This window comes from Malaclemys terrapin, chromosome 1, assembly GCF_027887155.1.
Source record: "Malaclemys terrapin pileata isolate rMalTer1 chromosome 1, rMalTer1.hap1, whole genome shotgun sequence".
Taxonomy (NCBI): Eukaryota; Metazoa; Chordata; order Testudines; family Emydidae; genus Malaclemys; species Malaclemys terrapin.
Window position 1 is genome coordinate 27,828,622 of NC_071505.1, and position 22,328 is coordinate 27,850,949.

Below are 22,328 nucleotides of genomic sequence, written 5' to 3' on the forward strand. Positions count from 1 at the left end.
AAAGGTTTCTGCTGGGGTGGGGCTAGATCTAATATTTGCCAGTGGGAATGATTGAGAGAAGGCTCTGAGACTATGAATATTGTACACACCCCCACCTGTGCTGGTTGGTTCCTGACAGGCTGCTTTTCCTTGTAATGGAATTGTGGTCCCTTTGCATCACTGCAGTCTAGTCTCCTGGTACGCTTCTGTCTACTAGGATCTTCTACTACCATCTATGAATTTGCACCAGAATGTGTAACTCTGCTCTTGTTCCCTTTCCTAACAGAGTTTGAGAGGCTGTTAGCAGCTTTATGGGATTCAGACTTTCTTATTTCTTAAGCAGTTTTTATTTCTATGTGCATATGTCTACATTCCAGAAATGCTATATAAGCCCCAGTGAAATTAAGTGGAGAAAAATTTTCAATAAATTTTCTTCATTTAATGTTCAGACAGAATGATTGAGAGGGTTTTATACAGTTAGCCCTAATAATATAAGAAGGAATATTTATATAAAATAGGTGACTCCCACAGTTTAAAATACGTCATTCTGATTATCATCTCGGTCTCTCTTTCAGTTCTATTAAGATTTTAATAATTGATCTCTTAACCTGCTAGGGTTAGAGATAATTTATTATCATTTGAAATCAGATTCTAGTATGCATTTTGATGGTATAATATATAAAACATTGGTTTCTAGTGCTAGCAGTATTTGAGTGTGCTGGTAACACTATGCAGGAATTGAAGTGGAGCCAACCCCCTCCCCCTGCAAGAAAGTAGTCAAAATTATATATATCTTGCAGCCTGTCAGGGTTAGAAACAAGCTGGGAATCTCTGTTTTCTCAGTGTGTATAGGGCACATTTATAGGTAGTTTGTGAGTCACTGGTGCCTTGGAGCTACGCATGGAGCTTTTTTTTGGCATTGTTCTTGACTTATGTGAACAGATACTCAGCTGTTTAACTTTTGATTCCTCAAGTGGCATTTCAGGTTGGTCCTTTTTTATGCAAGAACATCTTTACATCTATACATTTTGTAAAAATAAAATCCACTCTATTAAATGTTTGCACCCAAGTTTGCATCATTTGTAGATGTTGGCTTCTTGCAGTCCTAGTTATTTAAGTAACCGATGCAAATATAAAGTATTTCACAATGAGACATGGCAATAAGTACATGCATATAGTAATGCTTAAAAAGAGAGTGAAAATGATTTTTTAAATCTTAATTTCTTTAAATGTCAGTAATAACTGACCTTTGCGACTTTGTGTTCAAATATTTAGATTTAGAGGACAACTAGCATGTTTCTCTGAAAATCTACAGAGAATTGTTAAACAAAATAATACTATTTTTATAAAGTGTTATTTTTTAAAGTTCTGTCTTTAAACCATTAATAAAATCTAATTATGTCTTTCTATTTTTCTTTTAGCTCCAGTGATAAACCGGTTCACTAGACGGGCATCAGGTAGGTTTGATAAAGTTGCATGTTTTCATTGGCCTGTATAACTGTATAACTATTGAAACAACATAATAATTATGGCTATTATGTTAAATATGTTGTAACATTAATCATATGTGTTCACAGATAACTAACTTAAGTTTCTCTAAGTTAGTTATCTGGTTTGCTGAAAAAAAATACTGTATGTACAATGACTGTTGTTAAGATTTCAGGCATCCTGCAATTCCAGGGTCACAGAATTTGCCATAGAATTCTCCCATTGTTACAGAATTGGTCAAGATTCTAAGCTTACTTTAAAAAAAACAAAAAACAACAACAAAAAACCCTGAATGTTTCTAGTGGTGATGGGTGCAAAGAAAATATCAAAGGATTGTAAACCAATGTTGTTGCTCTGAATTGGCCTGCAAGCTCTGAGATGCAATATTGTGAAGCCCGAGCATTTAGAAATCATGAGTTGGCCCCCCAAAAATGATGACATTAAAAAAAAATATTAACTTTTGGGTTATTTTTATTTGTTGTTTGGGTTCATAGCCTTTGGGTTTCCTGTTTTCAAATGTTTTTCCACGGCCATGAAGGTGAGAAACTTAGCTTTCATTAAAAAAAAAAAAAAAAAAAAAAAGTGGATTGACAAGCTGACGCTTTAAGAAAATCTCCAGTTATCCTGAGACCTATAAAATTGTGAGCTGGCAACACTGGAGAGGTGAACTAGCTCCATTATCTCAGTGAGTTAAATTTGAAACCTAAAGAAAACAATACTGACACTTTCCACTATGAAGTATTTTACTATTGATCATTTTAACTGAAACAGATAGTTTGGGAGTGTGGGATAAGCACACTGACACCCATGCTCCCTGTCCTGCTTCCAAAACCTCTAGGTTCTTCCCTGGGAACTTCAACTATGCTATGGTCAGCACAAAAGTCTTTGCCATATTGAAAACTGAAAATGTGGGAACAGCATAAAATAAATGCAAAGTCACATGCATGTATGTTTGCAGGACTGGTGCCTGTGGTAAGTGACACACACATTAAAGAAGGATAATGCATCACAATACCTAGTTTCTTTTATATTTGCATTTGTAGTTTTAATTACATGATAATATTTCATGTACTCCAATATTGTATATTTTATCAAGCTAATGAACTGTTAGCAAACAGGAGCGTTCACTAAAAGTGAGGAAAGATATTTTTGGTGCTACCTATAGTGTGTGATGGTTGGCAATGTTATACTGTAACTTTTTTTTTATCAATAGTTGACTTTTTAATGAATGAAAGCTGACTACCAAAGGAATGACAGATTTGTATTTTAATAGATGGGTTCAATTCAATAGAAAAAAGTGAGTTAATATTGTAGAGGGAAAAAATCAAAAATTACTTTTACAACATTGGGAGGAAAACAATGGTTCGGGACACTTTTTTTCTGCACGCCTATATCTGAAAAACAACACTGTAAAAAACCAAACCAACTCTTGTGGGCCATTAATGCATAGTGTTGAGTCCAACGCATAGTGTGCGTTTGTCTATTATAAAGAGAGAAAATGGAGTTATGTCATTTAGAAAAGTGATAACTGACCAAAAACAGCTTTTTCTCCTTAAACAAATGTGACATTTAGTGCACTTGCTTAGAAGCCTATGAATGGATTAGACTGTAATGACTTCACAGGGCCCAGAATGGTCTATTGTGTTAATGATGTGTGCATTAACTGTCTCTAATATGATCCTGGGAGTTTTGACTAGGTAAGGAGTTGAGAAAAGAACTGGAAGGCTTCAAGAAAATTAGGCCCATTTAAAAAAAAAAAAAAAAAAGAAGCACTAGTAACAATCTCTGTTACACCCCATGTGGTTATTTTACAGTAACATACAGTATATACCTACAATTTGCAGGACCAGCCTTATTATAATAATCATGAAGTAGTTATTTTTAAAACAAAAAAAGTCATGAAGAGTGATATTTCTTATTTTTATTCTTAAATGCTCACTGGTGATGGAACTGGTATAGCATATTTTTAAACAGTGTATTTGTAAAATATAAGGAGACATTGTATGAGGGCTGTTGCTGACATCCATACACTTTACAAAGACATTTTAAAATAAGTGGAGAAATCTTGAAATGCAATTTTTTGTTGTTGAGGCATTGTGCATTGTGGTGCTTTTGGTGCATTGTGATATTCAAGATGCTCTTGCAGATGGAAAAGCCAGATGTTAATATTCTACCTACTGCAACTTCATAGAATTCAATAATTTTAAGTTGATTCATACTTTTAGGAAATGCTAGCCTGCCCAAGTGGGAAAAAATAATTATTTTTTAAAATATGGATTCCAATCACCTTGAGACATACTTTACCAGGACTAACTAATTTTAAGGTTCTGAACTCTGCAGGGTTAGTGACTTTTAAGTCAGTGCCACAGAAAGAAATCTACATCAGGCTTCTACTACTTCTTTTCAAAGCCTAGTACTCACCACTACAATGGATAAGTTGTTTGCTATCTTTCTATCATAATTGAGATATTCCTTGCTATTTTAGTATACTGAATAAGTTTCAGTGCCTCTGCTTAGCAGAGCTAGAAATTAAACAGCCAGAGATTAATTGTTGAAGCACCTGCTGATAACAATATAAGGCATTTATTATTTAATAGCTGTTCCATTAGCATACTGTGAATATACTAATATGCTATCAGTGTTCCATTTGTTCATGGAGGGCAGGTATATAGGAGAAACAGGAAGATGTAATTGTTCCTGAATTTTAATACTTAAAACTCAGTGAGATCAATAATGTATCTCTGTGCATGCGCACATGCACACAGTGTGTGTATAAATGTGATATAGTGGAATGATTTACATTCTAAAAGCTGCTTTGGGTTTTTCATAACTTTCTGAAATTTTCGCTTCTTGGCCTGGAATTTTCTATTCTTGGTCTCTGCCAGAAAGTGGATTATTTTAAGGTTCAAGAGGAAAGTGATTTAGCTGCCTTTTTTGAACAGGTGGAGAGTGAAAAATACATGTTTCCCATTCCCTCAAATTCTTGACTTTTTACGAAATGGCATTACAACTGGAACATTTGGTTGGTATTTTTTATTACAATAGTGCCTAGTTACTGACCAAGAATGGACCCTCTTGTGCTGTGCACTGGATAAACAGAGTAACAGACAGTTCTGGCCTTGAAGAGCTAATAGTCTAAATAGACAAGACAGACAAAGTTGGGGAAAAGGATAGAACATACAAGTAGAATGCGCAGTTTGATAGCAGTAAACATCATGCTGCTTCCACAATTTAAAAAAAAATAATGGATTGGGGTTTTGTTAGGAGGGAATTAGAAGACAAAGATGAGGGAGTGGGAAATGCTGAAAAGGGTAGAAGGATAAGGCAGGATTGAAGAGGGAGAAGGGGAACAGACAAGGAAGGTGAAATGAGGCCGTAAGGAAGGGAGCTAGAGGAAGTTGGGAGTAGTCAGTCAATCAGCAAGGGGAGAGACTATCCAGAGCAAAAACTGTAGAAAGCTATTTGATAGCATCATCAGTGTCTGTCTGTCCCTACTGCAAAAGCTCTGAGGCTGCTTGCATGTTTGCTTCTGCCGCCCTCAATGTCATTGGTGCCTGGAGTTGGGTCTTATTCAGAATTTTTCTTTGCCAAACCCAAGTGACTTGTGAGGTGGGATGAGCAGTATGAGTCCAATGACTCTGAGGGGAGTCATCCCTGCACAGTTGTGGTCTAGGCTGCTGGGAAGAGGGATAGTCCTGTCTGGTCCCTTTCTTGCCCTGTATCCCCTCAATGCTTCTGTGCCTGCTGAGGTTAATTCTGTGTCTGCTCTTGTAAGCTTCAATGTTTTTGGACCCTGGGATTGGCTTCTCTTAGGAGATTTGAAATTTAGCATGGAAATAGCCCTCATTGAGAAGCAATAGCTTTCCTTGTTATGGAGGTTTTGATTCATCTTGGTAGGAAACCTGGGACTGGAAAGGCTTCAGCAGGCCTTTTAAGATCTTGTGCATACCTCAGCAGATGCCTCAGGCTCTTGTGCTTCAGCAACTTGGAAAGCTAGATAAATAGGTCATCTATTGCTCTTATGTAACACATTTTTTAATTCAGAAGTTGTAAAATTGGAAAATACTCATTCTATTTAGAATGAATCTGAACTATAGAGCTGTCAAGGTTAGGTGACTTGCAGTGCTAGCAGAAAGCTTGTTCTTTAAGATGACATATACCTGTAAGGGTACCTCACTCTGGCAGTCTCTGAGGCTCTATAAAGAAGAAAATAGGACAGCTGGACATGATATAAATGTATGTGGCACCTCAGTGTGTCACTTGGACTGTGACTAACTGAAATTGAAATACTAGAAAAGGAAAACCATGCTTTCACAATGCTTTATTGAAAAGAAGCAGCTCTTTTGGAAAGTGCCTGTTTTATTCATCTGGTAATTACTTAACTGGCTGTATCCTGCTTAGTCATTTACATACGATGGTGAAATACTTTTTTAAAGTGGTTTTTTTTTTGCTAGTAAGGTAAAAAGAAATGAAACCATTTTAGTTTAAAATTTGCAAAAATGAGTTGATAGTGATTATTTTCTCATTTTACTGAATTGAAAATCAGTAATAAAATAACTAAACACATCAAAGTAGTTCAATTTTTATTAAGATAGAATTAATGTTACATTGTCAAGGTAATTTTCAGCATTTTAATGATGTGATAGTGTTTACATGTACTGCTGCTAGTTTTCCTTCAGTGATTTCCGTGATAAGTGTGCCAGATATCCTAAGAAGCAATGAAGAATTCTTACTGAATTTAGTCTACTTGGAAAAACATGATATTAATTGAGGAAGATTTAATATAATTCATTCTTTCATGGAACCGGACAGATGATTTAAGTTTGGAACAATACAAGTGGTATTAAATGTAGTTGCAGTGTTAAACACAAGTGAATAATGGCAAAAACTGATACTGGAAACCAACAATGGAATATGTTATTGGGGAAGAGAAGAAACCTTTGAACTCACAGAAAGTTGAAATGTTCTCTGTGATGACAGCCTGTTGGAATTAGTTGTGCTCCACTTATGCAGGCGGGCACTCACTTCTTATGATAGTTTCAAAATAGAGAAAGAAAAGAGGATAATTTTAAATAAAATGGTCAGGTATTTTCATTAAAGGCAGAAGATGAAAATGTATTGGAATAAATGATGAATTAATATTGACATACTAAAGTATCTGTACATGCCATGCCTAGAGCGCAGGTAGAAGGAAGAACTGTTATATATTAAGCAAATCAAATTCTGATGTCTGGGGATGGGAGAGTGAGGAGCTTATTAATGGGTCTGTGATGCCAATCTACTTCTTTCAGGGGAATCATCGGATTCTTAAAAGTCTGAATTTTCTGTACCTTGGTATTTTAAGACAAGAATTCATGTCCTAACTCAAAGATGTCTGGGTTCATCCATGCCTCTCATATGCCTTTAGACACTACCTGGCTTAAATGCCCAATTCTTCACAATTTTATTTTTAAAGAACGAGAGAGAGAGAGAGAAAGAGAGAGAGAGAATGAACCATTCAATTAACACACCCAATTATTTTATTCAAAAAAACTATTAAACACTAAGGCTTGTCTACACTGAAAATACTCCAGTGACGCAGCTGCACCTCTGTAGCGCTTCAGTGAAGACTCTACCTACACCAACAGGAGAGGTACTCCCAGCGGCGTAGGCACTCCACCTCCCCGAGAAGTGGTAGCTAGGTTAATGGGAGAATTCTTAGTGCTGTCTACACCGGGGGTTAGGTCAGTTTAACTGTGTCGCTCAGGGGGGTGGATTTTTCACACCCCTGAATGATGTAGTTCTACCAACCTAATTTCCTAGTAAATCAGGCCCCAGGCTGCAAAGTCAAGCACTTAACTGTTACGGTTAGCTGCACTTGCAGTTGCCTTGCAACCTTAGCTTTAGTCCCTGGTGCATATGCATGAGGACAGTCTTTACTGAGATGATCAAAATTATTTTTTCCACAGGACTCTGTCTCATTCAGTGTACTAGATAGCTAGACATCAGTCTGTGAAGCGACTGTTCAAAATTCTGGGTGAATCAGTATCCTGCCCACCTCTGTCTGAAATAAGAGAAGAACATAATTTAGCATTTTAGGTAGCCACCTTTCTAGTCTTGACACCTGAAACAGAACCTGTCAGATCAATTCTTTAATCAATTTTGACAGTTTCACACTTTAGTAAGGGATTTGAACAGTTTTGATAAACCAATTTGACAATTGGTTGATATAAATTTGAATCAAACTTCAACAAAATCAATATAGTATAGGAAGAGAAGGCTAGTTCCATAACTAAGTTGTTAAATTCCATTAAGCAAGATCAGAGCTAACAGCTTTTGAGACAAGACTTTAAGACAGATTTTGCAAATTAATAATAAATATGGTTGGTATTTATCCATAAGCATTAGTTTGAAAATATGAGAGTATTAGTATAACATCCAACAAATTTACTAAGATCTCCTTAGTGGATACTGTAGAACAGGGATCAGCCACCTTTGGCATGCGGCCCGCCAGGGTAAGCACCCTGACAGGCTGGGCCGGTTTGTTTACCTGCCGCGTCCGCAGGTTTGGCCGATCGGGGCTGCAGGAAGCGGCATGGGGCAAGGGATGTGCTGGCTGTCGCCCCCATTGGCCTGGAGCGCCAAACTGCGGCAAGTGGGAGCTGTGATCGGCCGAACCTGCGGATGCGGCTGGTAAACAAACCGGCCCAGCCAGTCAGGGTGCTTACCCTGGCGTGCCGTGTGCCAGAGGTTGCCGATCCCTTCTGTAGAAGATTTTAATGAATGCTAAATTGTATTGGATAGAACACATGACATTATTTTTCTCTGATATATTCTCGGTTCTCTCAGTCTAACTGTGCAATTTTCTATATTAGCAACCAATGAGTTTGCTTCCATTACATTTAACATCCAGGCCATCTCTTTGTGACGGAGACTCATTGGTGCCAACAGGCAAAGGTTTCAGTTTTCTTAACAAGCAATTTATGTCTCAACCTGGGCAAACTCACTACACCGAATACATTATTTTCATGGTACTTATCCATGAAGCATAACGTGTGTGGTCTCTACTGAAAGCTTGTAACTTAATGATACTCATAAGCTCTGTGAGATGTGTACAGGTACTAGTTAAGGAATAATGTAATTATATTGAAAATTATACCCATGAAAGACCAACTGTAAACATCTAAATTAATTGGCAGGGGAAAGGAATGATCTGACATTGAGGGGATCACCCTGTCTGTGAATAAAGATAAAAGACTGATTCAGTATATCACACGGTCAAGAAAGACATTCTGGGTCCATTCACTGAGGAGGCTCTTGTTGAGAGGGGTTGTTTCATGAAAGATTGGATCCTGGTTCCTAGGAAGCCAGCCAGCTCAACAACAGAGTGAACTTTGTGGGGGTGGAAAATCTACTTCATTAGTAAGAAAAGATAGCTATTAATAAGTGTAGGCATTAGTTCGTGTTTTATATTGTAACCATTTTTTCCATCACTCACTCTCGTTGCTAGTGAAAACTCTATTCTTTCTTAGAGAAACCTTCTTTTGTTTTATTGTAAGTGCTCAGACATGATTTAAGATTAAACTGGTAAACTGGGGTACACTGCTCCTTTGGCAGCAGAGGATCTGGGATTTCTGTGAGTAGCCAGTGTCAAGGGCTGGATATCATGGGGAGAAAGCTTCAAGGGACTTGGACAGGGGTGCACCTTTTTACCCTGCAAGGCAAAGACTGGTCTGGCATAGCCCAGAGGAGAGTGTTTGGGTGGCTGAGGCTGGTGGTTTTAGGGAGCTAACCTTCAGCTCTTGCCTACCAGAGGCAAGACTCCCTCTTACTAGAAGCAAGAGGTAACAAGGTGACTCACAGTGCTTGAGTCACACGCTTGTACACCTAGCAAACATTAGCATATACTATTTTCCTCCCCAGATCCACCTTTTGAATGTCACTTTTACCATTAACTGGCAATATGCCAGAGAACACAATAGCATTGCAGCGCAGAATACAGAGGTGCTCAAAGGAACTACAGTTCTAGGAAATAACCTTTAAATCCATTAATGCAAGTGCTTGTATTTTACCATTTGAGGCTAATGAAACAAAACAGTTAATATGGATTAAATAAAGTTTGTATGTATAGCATTTTCATATATAGACTGTATTTTAAAAAACATTTCGGAGCAGATGGCTATTATCAGTTCTTGTTAAATATTTCTGATTTGCTTTCTCTAATTTATTTCAGCATCTGTAACTACTGTGGTCTTAATCTTAATTTTTCTACTAATTTATTCTTTCACAAATATAGTTAACACTTGCCCCTTGATAACTAATTAGGGAGAAACTATTATCTCTATTATAGTTACAGAATAAATGAACCACCTCTTTTAAGCCTGTTTGTAACGTCAATTTTGCCAAAGCAGATCCATTTTGTCTGCAACGTCGCCTGGTGTGATTTTTATGCTTTGGGGAAATTCCATAAATGAGGCATTTCACTTTTTGAGCACTTTCTCTTTATTGTTGAACAGTATAACTCAAATGGATTGGCCCTTAAACTTCAAATTTAAATTCAAATTTGGTTTAAGAGTCTGGACTTGACAAATACTGACGTTTTGAGTAGTTCTGGGTAGGGGATGGGATATTAAGTTATTTAATGTCATTCCTGCATACGTTTTGAACACCATGTGCTAGTTCATTCGCATTTTAGGAAATATACAGTGGCTTGATGTTTGCTTCCTAAACACTGTCAGTTCCATATGCCTTATGGGAAGCATGAAGCCTTGAGCTACATATTTCTTAAATTGCACAGTGGTTTAATTAAATAACTGACGTCTCTGTGATAGGGTCCAACTCACCATGCTAGCGCCTCCTGCTGGCTGTCCCGGGATTAGCTCTGCTAATCCGTGCGCCTTCTTCTAGCGAAGTCTCGCTGCCATCACTTCTGCTCCTGGACCCATGTCGTTCCAAAAACCACAGCAGTACTGCAGTCCAACAGTCCAGCCACTTCCTCAGTGGCAAGTGGGGGACCCAGGCTGGCCCACTACTCTGAAGTTAAGCATGAATCACCTGTAGTATCTGACCAACCCCCAGAATTGCATAACTTGTTTTTTGGTTGTGGGTATTGGGTAGTTGGCCAAAGCTTGTACTTTTGTCCTGGTTACGTGGTCTTGCTATTCCCGATTCTGCATTTAGCTGGGTTGGCAGTTGGGTTGCCAGTCAGGCTGGCTTTGATGATCGATTTTAATACCTCATGTGGCTGTCCCAATCTGGGCTATATAGTATATTGTCTAGATAAGCTGTGGCATAGAGTCTGTGTGGAAGTAGCACTCGATCCACTGGCCTCTGAAAGGTTGCAGCCACCCCACGAAGTCTGAATGTCATGGTCAGAAAGTGGTAGAGTCCGAAGGGCACGGCAAAGGCTGTCTTTTCCCTGGACTCTGAAGTCAGCTGGATCTGTTAGGTCATATGTGCACAGGTACCTGGCTACCCCGAGTTGTTCCAGTAGCTCGTGTACCTGTGGCATGAGGTATGGACCAAACTTGGAGATTATGGTGACCTTCTGGAAGTCAATGGAAAACCTCATTGTGCCATTAGGCTTCAGGACAAGAACTATGGGGCTCTGCCATTCACTGTGGGATTCCTCTACTATGCCGAGATCTAGCATTGCATGGAGTTCAGTCTTGATGATGTCCCATATCATGTTGGGAGGGGGCTGATGGTCCTCCCTCACAGTCTCTCCATGGTCGGTCTCAATGCACTGATATGTCATGTGGGTAAACCCAGGAAGGGCGGAGAATACCTGAGGGAATACTTGTATCAGCTGATCCATCTGGGCTTTTTGTTCAGCCCCAAGAACTTCCCCCAATTTGACAGCGTTATTAGCCTCTGTTGTTAGAATCTTGGGTGCTAGTTCAGGGTCAGTGGCGACGGGGGTGATAAGGAAGGCTTCCCTGTCACACCAGGCCTTTAGTAGGTCGACATGGTAGACTGGGGTGTCTTTTTTTCTTTTCTTGGATTTCGTATCTCATAGTTGACTGGGCCTATGCATTGCAACACCTCAAAAGGCTCCTGCTGTTTGGCTAATAGCTTGGACTCTGTGCTTGGCAACAGCAGAACTCAGTCCCCTGGCTTGAACTCTTGTAACCGGGTTCCACAGTTGTGCATCATTACCTAACTTTGTTCGTCCTCCTGTAGGTTCATGGGCAAAGGCCCCCAATTTTTTAAGCCATTTGTACAACTGAAGGCCATATGGGACTAGGTTTTCTGCTCATGGTTCCTGGCTTTTCCAGGACTCTTATAATAAGTCAAGGCTGCCACGGGAGTGTTGGCCATATAACAGCTCGAAGGGGGAGAAACCTGTGGATGCTTGGGGAACCTCTTGATTAGCAAATGGTAGTGGTGGCAACAATTGATCCCAGTGTTTGGGGTTAGTGGAGGAAAACTTCAACATCCCCTTACGGGTCTTATTAAAATGTTCCAGTAAGCTGTCAGTCTGCGTATGGTAGACCAATGGTTTTTAACTTGTCTATCTTAAGGAGACTACATGAGTCCTGCATCAGGTTGGATGTAAAGTTGGGTCCCTTGTTGGTCAAGATTTCCTGTGGCAGGCCTACCCTGGCAAAGAGTTTAATTAACTCACTTGCTAGCACACTTGCATTGATAGAGTACAAGGGACTGTCTTCTGGGTGACATGTCACATAATCCACTATTACTGATATGTATTGATGGCCTGATGATCTGTTTTCTAAGGGGCCAACTAGATCCAACCCCTATCCTCCTCTCAAAGGGGGGTTTCTATTAAGGGCAGTGGGACAAGAGTTGCCCATTTGACCCCCTTAGCCTCAGAGTTGGCACTCTGGGCAAGACGCACAGTAGTCTGCAACATTCTGGAACACCCCAGGCTAGTAAAAGCAAACCATGAGGTGTTCAACAGTTTTCTCCTGCCCTAGATGCCCTGATCAGAGAACCTCATGGGCGAAGTTGAATACCTCTTGCCTGTACATTTTGAGGACCAGCAGTTGGGCCCTACTTTCCCCAGTCTGTCTTGCTTGATCCATGCAGTAAAGCTGTTCTCCCTATAATTTGAAACATGGCCATTGTTTCTCTGTGTGGGGGATCTGTGACTTTCCCCATTTACCATGGCTAATTGGCCATACATATGGGAGAGGGTTCGATCTGCTTGTTGTTCCCGCACAAAACTGGGGCCTTGGGTTAGGGTATCTGCATGGTCATTATAGGTCTTAGCTTTGGGCTGCAGACGTGGTTGGAATGAGGGTTGGGTTTATGGTCCCTGTCTAGGATTGTTGAGTTCGCTCACCTCCACCCACGTAGGTTCTATGGGGAATGACTCTGGTCTGGCAGTTATGCGTTTGCTTGTTTCACCAGAACCTCACTGAAGCACTCCCAGTCCCTGTCCAGTATAACTGATCAGGCCAGTGTGGATGCTGTGCCCACCCATACAATCACTGAATGTCCCCCCACCATCAGTTGTACTTGTTGTGAGGGGTAGTGCCTTATGTCCCCATGGACACACTGGAGGAGGATCCATTCCTCCAGTGTCCTTATCTGGGTCTACAAGTTGCTGGCGGATCAGGGACTGGTTACATCCTGAGTCTACCAACCTTACTACTTTCTTACCCACACCATGACTACTTGCAGTTCTTCTTATGGTCTTTAGATTCTGCGGGCCACACTCACCCATAGTCACATTCCATACAGGGGCAGTCTCTACAGAAGTAGCCCACCTGTCCACAGGAGAAGCACTTCCCAACTGACGGTGCAGACATCAGGTGGTGGCGTAGCCCGCCATTACCCGGTCTATCTGGTTTCTCTGGGGTCATGCAGGAGGTACTATTGTGGAAGACATGGGGTCCTTTATGTGTGGTAGAGGGTTTTGCCAACTTCCTTTCTTTTTGCCCCGGCTTGGGGGACTTAGCTTCTTCTTGGCAATTGCGGGTCCTTTTGAGACCCTGTCAGGCCTCATATGCTGCATCACTGGTTCTCAACGAATCTCTATCTCTCTGAGTCCAACTTCCAGATGTCTCGGGGGGATTGTAGGCAGCTTTGTAGTTTTCCATATGCCTACGGCATCCTTCATGGTCTCAGGTCATTGTCTTAACACTCAGGCCCATCCTCCTGCCTGTAAGATCTGCTCTATGAGTACGAGCTCTGCCATCTGTACCCCTGTCCAGGAGTCTCACTTCAACCACTTCCAGAAGGGATCTCTGAACTTCTGGGTTACTGTTTGTGGGTGTGCCCCTGGAAGGTATGCCTCTTCCTGGAACCGCCGCCAGTGAGTCTCCTTAGTGATGTCCAGGTAGTCAAGGATTGCCTTGTTTACCTTTGCATAGTCCCGGGACGATACTGAGTTGATGCTGAGTCGAATTCTCAGTATGTGGTTTGGGCTGGTCCCAACAGGTGGGGTGCCACAACACAGCCCAGGGTTCCAGAGGTGTCGCATTAGGGAGGCCAGGAATGGTGTTCGTCTTCCCCGCGCCCCCTCCTGTCACCTTTTGAGGCTGGAGTGCAGACAGCATTTGTTGCGCTGAATTCTGTTGTTGCTCCTGCTGGTGTATGGCTAATTCCCCTAATTTCCTGTTGTTGCTGCAGCTGCTGTTGCTATTGCTGTAGGGTGGCCTGCTGCTAATCCATTTCTAGATCCATTTCTCAGGATGGACTTTACAACTCTAGGCCTCCTCTTGTTTTTTTTCCTCTTCACTGCTCAGCAGGGCTGATCGAATGTTACAAGTGATGGAGAATGCAGGCAGAGTCCTTAGTGGTTCTTCTCTCAGGGAGTGGGGGAATCTGACCATGCCCACTTAGCTACAGTGGCTGGTCACAACCCGGACCCCACTTCCCTACTATTTGCAGGGGGGTGGTTCTGCCCTTGTGGGCCTCCTTAGGACTCTCCAGCTGAGGGATCAAAATGAAAGTTACAAACCCCCATGCATTCAAGGATACTCCCTCCTTGCAATCCCAGCAAAGGAGGTAGGGGTGGATTGGTGAATCTATGGTATGGCCAGTGATCCAGCCCCAGCATAGTGGGTTTGGAGACATCACTTTGGCTGGGTCACTGAGACAGGCTTAGCCTATCTGTCTTACCCTGGGAGTCTGCTGTACCCTCAGGACTGGGGTGAAAGTTTCCTGCCTAGTAGTTCCCTCCACAGCTTCAGGAGTCATTCGTGCAGTCTGCTGCTTAGGGCAATTCTGCTCCTTCTTCCCCTGCTGACTTCAGCTTCCTCCTTTTTAAAGGCTCCCTCCCTAACGTGCATGATTGACAGGGCTGGAGGGGAGGTGGGGCTAGCCCTGCTGCAGGGCCTCTCTGGTCCCTTCCTTGTCCGTGTGGGGCGTATACACCCTGTCACAGAGGGAATAACAGAGCAATTATTGAGTGATCCATCCCCTGTCCAGTCCCAGCTTCTGGCAGTCAGAGCATGGGATTGCGTCTCTGACTGTCATGGCTAATAGACATTGATAGAACCTATCTTCCATTAACTTATCTAATTCTTCTTTTGAACCCAGCTATACTATTGACCATTCCCCTGGCAATGAGCTCCACAGGTTAACTCAACACAGGTGTGTTGTGTAAAGAAGTACTTCCTTTTGTTTGTTTTAAAACCTGCTGCCTATTAATTTCATCAGGTGACCCCTGATTTTTGTGTTACATGAAGGAGTAAATACTTCTTTATTCACTTTCTCCACACCATGATTTTATAGACCTCTATTATATCCCCCCTTAGTCATTGCTTTTCTATGTTGAACAGTCCCAGTTTTTTAATCGCTCCTCATATGGAAGCTGTTCCATACCTGTCATCAGTTCTCTGTACTTTTTCCAATTCTAATGCATCTTTTTTGAGATGAGGCCACCAGAACTGCAAGCATTATTCAAGATGTGGGTGTACCATGAATTTATAGAATGGTGTTTTCTGTCTTGCATATCTCTTTCCTAATGCTTCCTAACATTCTGTTAGCCTTTTTGACTGCTGCTGCCTAGTGTGGAGGAGGAAGGGGGCAGGAAATGTGGTGGGGAGCTCCAGCCATGCTCTGAGTCAGGACTTGTTCAAGACACTGCGCAGTCTTGCCTGTCCCATTAGGCAAGCACAGATGATCTGATGGAGGGGAAGGAACCTTGGGTAAGTATGTGCATGCATTTTCCCTACAATATTTAAAATTAAAGATTGCTCCTGGCTCATCCCCATGTTAACGAGACAAAGTATCGACTTTTCATTGTTTCATTCATATGAGAAGAGGTCAAGGTGCAACAGCAAAAGGTAGAGTTGGCATCTGCTTTTCATTCCCTGTTGGGTTAGGTAGGGAATGGCCATGCGGAGCACTTTGTTTATGTGAATAGGAATGTCCCTTTTATCTTCCTGAGAAATCTCAATGAAACTGTCATGGAGATACTCTGCAATCCTCTCCTGTAGGTTTCTAGGGACGGCTGCCCTATTTCTTTGTCTGTGTCAAGACAGTTTCCCATGCCACTCTGCAATGATTTCAGCTGGCACCATTGCACGAAACAGGCTAGTGGCATACAGGACCAGGCAGTTTCAGGATCCCTGTGTTCTCTGTGCCTTTAGGTATGTCTACATTCAACTAAAAACCTGCAGCTGGCCTATGGGGTTCAGGTTGCAGGGCTGTTTAAATGCAATGTAGACTTCTGGACTCAGGCTGGAGCCCAGCCTCTAGAACTCTGCAAGTTGGGAGGGTCCCAGAGCTCAGCCTGCAGCCCAAGCCAGAGTGTCTACACTGCAATTAAATGGCCCCGCAGCCCGAGCCCCATGAGCCCAAGGCAGCTGGCTTGGGCTAGCCACAAACCTCTAATTGCAGTGTAGACATACTCTGTGATCATCAGGAGTGAGATATCCGCTAAAATCACCCCTGCCTATGGAAAACAGTGTCAAGACACAGTTCCATTACCTATAGCAGTGCCTATGGAAATAGAGACTGACATATTATAGCTTTGTGCAACAAAACAGCCTTCTTCACTCCAGTGGGCCATAATCTGCATCGCTGGGGCTGGAGGAGCAGTGCTGTGCTGAGGCATTCCAAAACTGAAGTGACTATAAGCATTTCTTATTATGGGAATAAGGTGGAGGGAGTTTTGGAAACTTATCTATCACTTTCTAAAGTGACTGTAAATCCAATGGCACATCTGTCTGTTTTTACCAGCATCTTCTGCCCTGGCGGCCTTGAAGGGTGTCTCCGCCACACTCACAGAACACCTGACTCTGAGGAGGAGGAGAAAGAAGAGGAATAGGGAAGACGTGTTCTGCAAGATCTTGGAAGTCACTGCTGCATTGAACATGAATGAAGGCCTGGAGAGCCCGTATGACCGACAGCATGGAAAAAGCCCAGAAGTCCAAGCAGTACAAGGAGCAACAGATACATCAGGATATAATGGGTCTTCTTAGGTAGCAAACCCAAATGCTGCAGACCCTGGTTGACCTACAGGTTCAAAAATCCCAGACTCTCCACCCTTTGCAGTCCTTGGTGAAGACCATGGTCGCTATTCCCTACAGCCCCCACCATAGACTCAGAGACTCAACATACTATGTGGCATCACATACCTCCTTACTCCTACCAGGTCATGCTGGTGGACAAGGAAAACTACTGCTTCATGTACACTGAGCAGTGAAAACCACAGATGGTGTATGTGTAGACACAGAGGATTACATTTGTGCACCTTGTACTCCCTTTCCAATTTTGAAGTTTCACCCTGTCAATTTGTTAAAAATGTGTATAATGTTGCCTATGGTTTTTCTGCATATTGATTTTCTGCACTGTTTCCCACCCATAAAATTTCCATTTTTGGAGAATTAAATTATCTTTATTAGTTCATAATAAATATTGCAGAAAGCATAGTGGTTGTCAAAGCAAACAGTACTTGTAAATGTACAGCAAGTGCTACAGAGTTCATAGTTTCAGGAAAATACCCAGTCATATTTATAAATGTACAGAAAATATTACACAATTCTTAGCAACACTCGGCAAGAGAACACTAATGTGGCTGATTGTTAAAAGTGCTCTTTCAAAGCCTCCCTCAATCACATAGCTCTACATTAGGCTCTTGTAGTAACCCTTGTGTCTGGCTGTTCAAAGTCAGCAGACAGCCACTCCACCCTCCTCCCTGATGGCAGCTATCCCCCCTTTGTCTTACATATATTATGCAGGACACTACAGGCAGCTGTAACCACTGGGATCTTTTTTTCACTGAGATCCAGTCTTGTGAGTAACTATCACCAGCATCCCTTCAATATACCAAAAACACATTCAACAGTCATTTTGCACCTCCTGAGTTGGTAGTTGAATTTTTCCTTGGTGCTGTCCAGGTGGCCAGTGTACAGCTTCATGAGCCAGGAGAACAAGGCTTAGCCTGAGTCTCCCAGCATCACTATTAGCATTTCTGTCAAGTGTCAGAGGGGTAGCCATGTTAGTCTGAATCTGTAAAAAGCAACAGAGGGTCCTGTGGCACCTTTAAGACTAACAGAAGTATTGGGAGCATAAGCTTTCGTGGGTAAGAACCTCACTTCTTCAAATGCAAGACTTGCATTTGAAGAAGTGAGGTTCTTACCCACGAAAGCTTATGCTCCCAATACTTCTGTTAGTCTTAAAGGTGCCACAGGACCCTCTGTTGCTTTTTATTAGCATTTCAACATTGCCAGTGATAATCCACCTTTCTGGAAAGAATGTCCCTGCTTGCTGCTTTCCGGACAGTCCTGTGTTCTTAAGGTGTGAGATTTATGCACCTTCCCTGACCAGCCCACCTTGATATTGGTGAACTATTCCCTGTGATCCACTAACATTTGCATAACCATGAAAAAAGTAGCCCTTTCTGTTGATGTACTCTGCGGCAAGGTGGGCTGGTGCCAAAATGGAGATTTGTGTGCCATTGCCCCACCGCAGTTTAGGAACCCTATTGCTGCAAATCCATCTACTATGACCTGCACGTAGCTGAGTCATAGTGCTGCACAGCAGGAGACGATTAATGGCCCTACACACTTGTATGAGAACAGCCCCCGCTGCGGATTTTCCAACTCTGAAATGGTTTCTCACTGAGCTGTAGCAATCCTGTGTTGCGAGCTTCCAGAGTGATACTTGTTTCTCCACTGTCAAAACAGCTCTTATTCTGTTGTCTATGCACTGGAGGTGAGCTGGGGAGAGCTTGGCACACAGATCCAAGAGTGTGGTCTGACATATCCGGAAGTTCTGCAGCCACTGCTCATCCTGCATTATGATACAATTCCATCAGTCAGTGCTTCTCTTTTGGGCCCAGAAGCAGCCCTCCGCCATCTGCAGCTGTTCTGTGAATGTCGCTGACAACCTTGAATTGTTTTTCTTTGTCACCCAGCAAACTGTCCTCAAAGAAATCCTTCTGTCCACCATTGTTGCAGTACTTCCTGCAGGCCTGCAGCTACAGGAGAATTACATGTACTGTATTTGCAATCTTCATGCAAATAGAGTAGACCTGTGTGGTCTCCGTGCTTCTATCAGAGATGGTGCACATTGAAATGTGCCACTTGGGTTTGTGGGACCTTTTTTAAAAGGTGGGAAAACTATGGGATATGGACAGCATTATGGGAAGGAGAAAGTTACATGCTGGGAACTTAACTTCTAGCTCCCAAAGATCCCTGAGCAAGGCATTTGTATCCCACAGCACACTGCAAACATTTCCCCAAAGGTATTGCTTCAGATGGCAGCACGTGGTACATCACCCTTTGCATCAACACAAGTACTCCTGCTGAGATGTGCAATACCAATGCAATCAGCCCAAGGGTGTATGCTCCTGAGTGATATACAGGTGAATGCCAATGTAACTTGTGTTGACCAAGGTTTGTAGTGTAGACAGTCAAATTTAAAGATTGAGAGGAAATGCGGTTTAATGAGTGGAGCCAGTATTTCTGGAATTTGATCTTGTTCTTCTGATGAATCATGCGATCGCCCCAAAAGCCATTCATACTCCTGCAGGTAATAGTTCTGTTATACCAGTCTGACGTAGTAGAGTTGTGAGGTTTTTTGACCTCCCTATGTAGTTTTTGTACGATAGAACATCTGGCACCTGCTAAAAGAATTAAAAACCAATTACTTTGAGTCCATAATAAAGAGCCCTTTTTAAGCTTCAGATCTTTCTGCTGCATGTTGATAATGGTGGCAAAAGTGCTCTTCTCTCTTGTAAAGCCCTTTGGGGAGGTAATTTTTAAATCAGAAATGTGTGGTGTATGTTTGTTTTGCTTTTAAAATTAAATTATTCAAAACTGTGTTAGAAAAAGCACTTACCATCTGTACAGGACCAGATACATGGGAAAATCTGGGACAGGTGCTTGACAATTGCAGGTGCTAACTTTTATTTATTTAATTTGTTTATTTATTGTATTAGACCAGATCATTTTACTATCACATGCTGTACAGGAGCGGACTCACCCCTGCGGCGCCTCCAGGTGTTAGCTCTTCCAGCGTCCTGGAGCACCCTCTGCAGGCCGGTGATCCGCCTGTCCTCTGGCTCCTGTGTCCCTCCCTGGACCCCGGTGCCCTTGTACCTGGGGTGCTGCCCCCTAGCAGTAACCCTTCACAGCTCTTAAGGTTTCCCTTCCCTGGGGAACCCCCACCCACTATTCCCACCTTGCCTCAGTATAAGGCTACTGCCAGTCGTCTAGCCCCACACCCTGGGGCAGACTGCAGTATCAGCCTGCTCATCACTGGCAAGGTTGGGTTTGGACCTGTTGGCTTGGCCTACCCCTGGGCTTCCCTCTGCAGCCCCCAGTACCTTTTAGCCCAATGCTAGGCCACAGCCTAGGGCTTTCCAGGCTGGAGCTCCCCAGCTCCTCTCCCTTTCCCCGGCCCTGCTCCACTCAGGTACCCTGTCTCTAGCTTCCTGCAGCCAGGCCCTTCTCTCTCTCTCTGAATGCAGAGAGAGACTGTTCTGGGCCTTTGGCTCACAGCCTTTTTATACAGGCCAGCTGGGGCCTGATTGGGGTGTGGCCCAGCTGCAGCCGCTTCCCCAATCAGCCCAGCTTTTAGAGTTGCAGCCCTCTGCAGGGCTCCTTTTAACCCTTGCAGCTCTCTTTCAGAGCTGGTTTCAAGCCCTTCAGGGCAGGAGCGGGTGTCCACCCCGCTAAACATGCAAAAACTAATGGTAATAAATATATTATTTGTCTAAAATGCTTCTTCATAAAGCAGCAAATCACAAAAGACTGTGTTCTAGTGGCAGTACGGCCCTGTGTTAGGAGCAGCGTGAGATTGCATTGTTCCAGGGAGCAGTGAAAGGCATGTTGATGGAAGGGTCAGAGCCATAATTCTGCATACTCCCAGCCCCCTTTCTTTTGAGTTGTTTAGTTGGCATATTTTTTTAGTAGCTGTTGAGCTTCAGAGGCTGTAATTCTGGCCCAGTCTTGTAGGTTTACCTTTACGGCCATAGGCATAGCTTGACTTCTATATTTGCGTGGGGGGAGGCAGTTCCAGTCAGGACAATAGGGCATGTGTGGGGCGGAGGAGAGGGGGCAAATTCCATGCCTTCCCAAGGCTTGCAGTTTGAGGGCAGAGATGACCCATATCTGCTGATAGTGGGGGTGGAGGGGGGGAGACAATTTAAAGGTGTGTGTGTGGGGGGGGTCATGTGACTGTCCCACTCCATGTGTTGCCTCTGGGTGCAGGAACCTTCCAGCCCCACCTCCCTGGCCCAGGGCAGCCAATCCTGCTGGCTCCTGGGGGGCTGGGGCCACAGAAGCAGGGTGCACATGACTCTGAGCCAGGGCCAATGCTGGCGGGGGAGACGGACGACTCACAGAAAAAAAAAAGATTCTCTCTGGAGCTCCCGCGCCCTTGCGGACACCTCAGGGGTGCGGGCAATGCTCCTACCTGGCCTGAGCAGAGGGAAAGCTGTTCATGATGCTTTCCCCAGTGACCCCCCTGTCCTGTGCCTGGCCGATGTTCTCCCTGCCCTGCCAGAGTTACCTGCTACGTGAGCTGCCGCTGCCGCCTCCCCAGCCGGGCTCTTGCAGGCAGCTGCCGCGCTGCAGAGAGGCAGTGACCTGGAGCGGTCACCCTCACCCAGCAGAAGAAGTGGGTCCGTCCTGCCCCCTCCACTCCCTGTTTGGGCCTGGCTGCTGGGGAGAGGGGCTGAGTGAGCTGGAAACATTCCAAGCCGGAGGTGCAGCATGAGGAGAACAGAGCCCCTTTCTACTCCCCTGGCAGGCCGAGCAGAGAAAGCCCTGCAAGGGCAGTTCAGCGCTTGCAGAAATCAGGGGGAGGCAGTGGCACGTGACTGCATGACCCCAGCACGTGTTGCCTCTGCTTGCGGTGCCGTGTAGAGTACAGACACTGCATGCTCAGCTAGCACAGGTAGCAGCGTAGATGTTGAGGCACTGCTTAGGCGAGTAGAGCGTCCTACACACCTGAACCGAAGGGTATGTACCCTGCACAGCACTCTACAATCCCAAGCAGTGCCTCACACATCTACACTGCTCTATTTAGCATTGTGGTGTCACTTCCCTGCCATGGTGAAAGACTCCAGCAGAGGGGAAAGGCTCTGGCAGAGGTAGGCAGCTGGGAAAGGCTCCCCCTGACAGAGCCTTTCACTGCTGTGTGCAGCTTCACATTCCACTGAGTGTGGACACAGCCTGCCTTTCACTGTGGTATGTAGCTACTCATACCCTACATGCCCACCACAAGGGTAGACGAGGTCTTACATGAACCAAGAGCAGTAGGGCTCCTTAGTCCTTCCCTCTACTTATGTGTTAATGTACAGAGTGGGGAATAATCTATCCCAGAATACGTAACAGATTTACTGTGTGTGTGTAAGGCAGTACGTATATAGCTTTTGGTATGAAATCGGGAAACACTGTATAAACTCCAAGCCTGAATAGGAAGCTGTCTCCTGAGTTTTAAATCTTGAAGTTTCT

General features: G+C 43.5%; 1 protein-coding gene across 2 annotated transcripts in view; it reads left to right on the forward strand.

Annotated features, from left to right (window-relative positions):
- PRKAR2B (protein kinase cAMP-dependent type II regulatory subunit beta) overlaps positions 1-22,328 on the forward strand; it is a 197,309-nt gene that overhangs the window by 82,638 nt on the left and 92,343 nt on the right. For both annotated transcript variants that reach the window (XM_054018539.1, XM_054018549.1), the window contains exon 2: positions 1,401-1,436. In XM_054018539.1, coding sequence (XP_053874514.1) covers positions 1,401-1,436 — 36 coding nt within the window. The remainder of the gene's footprint in view (positions 1-1,400; positions 1,437-22,328) is intronic.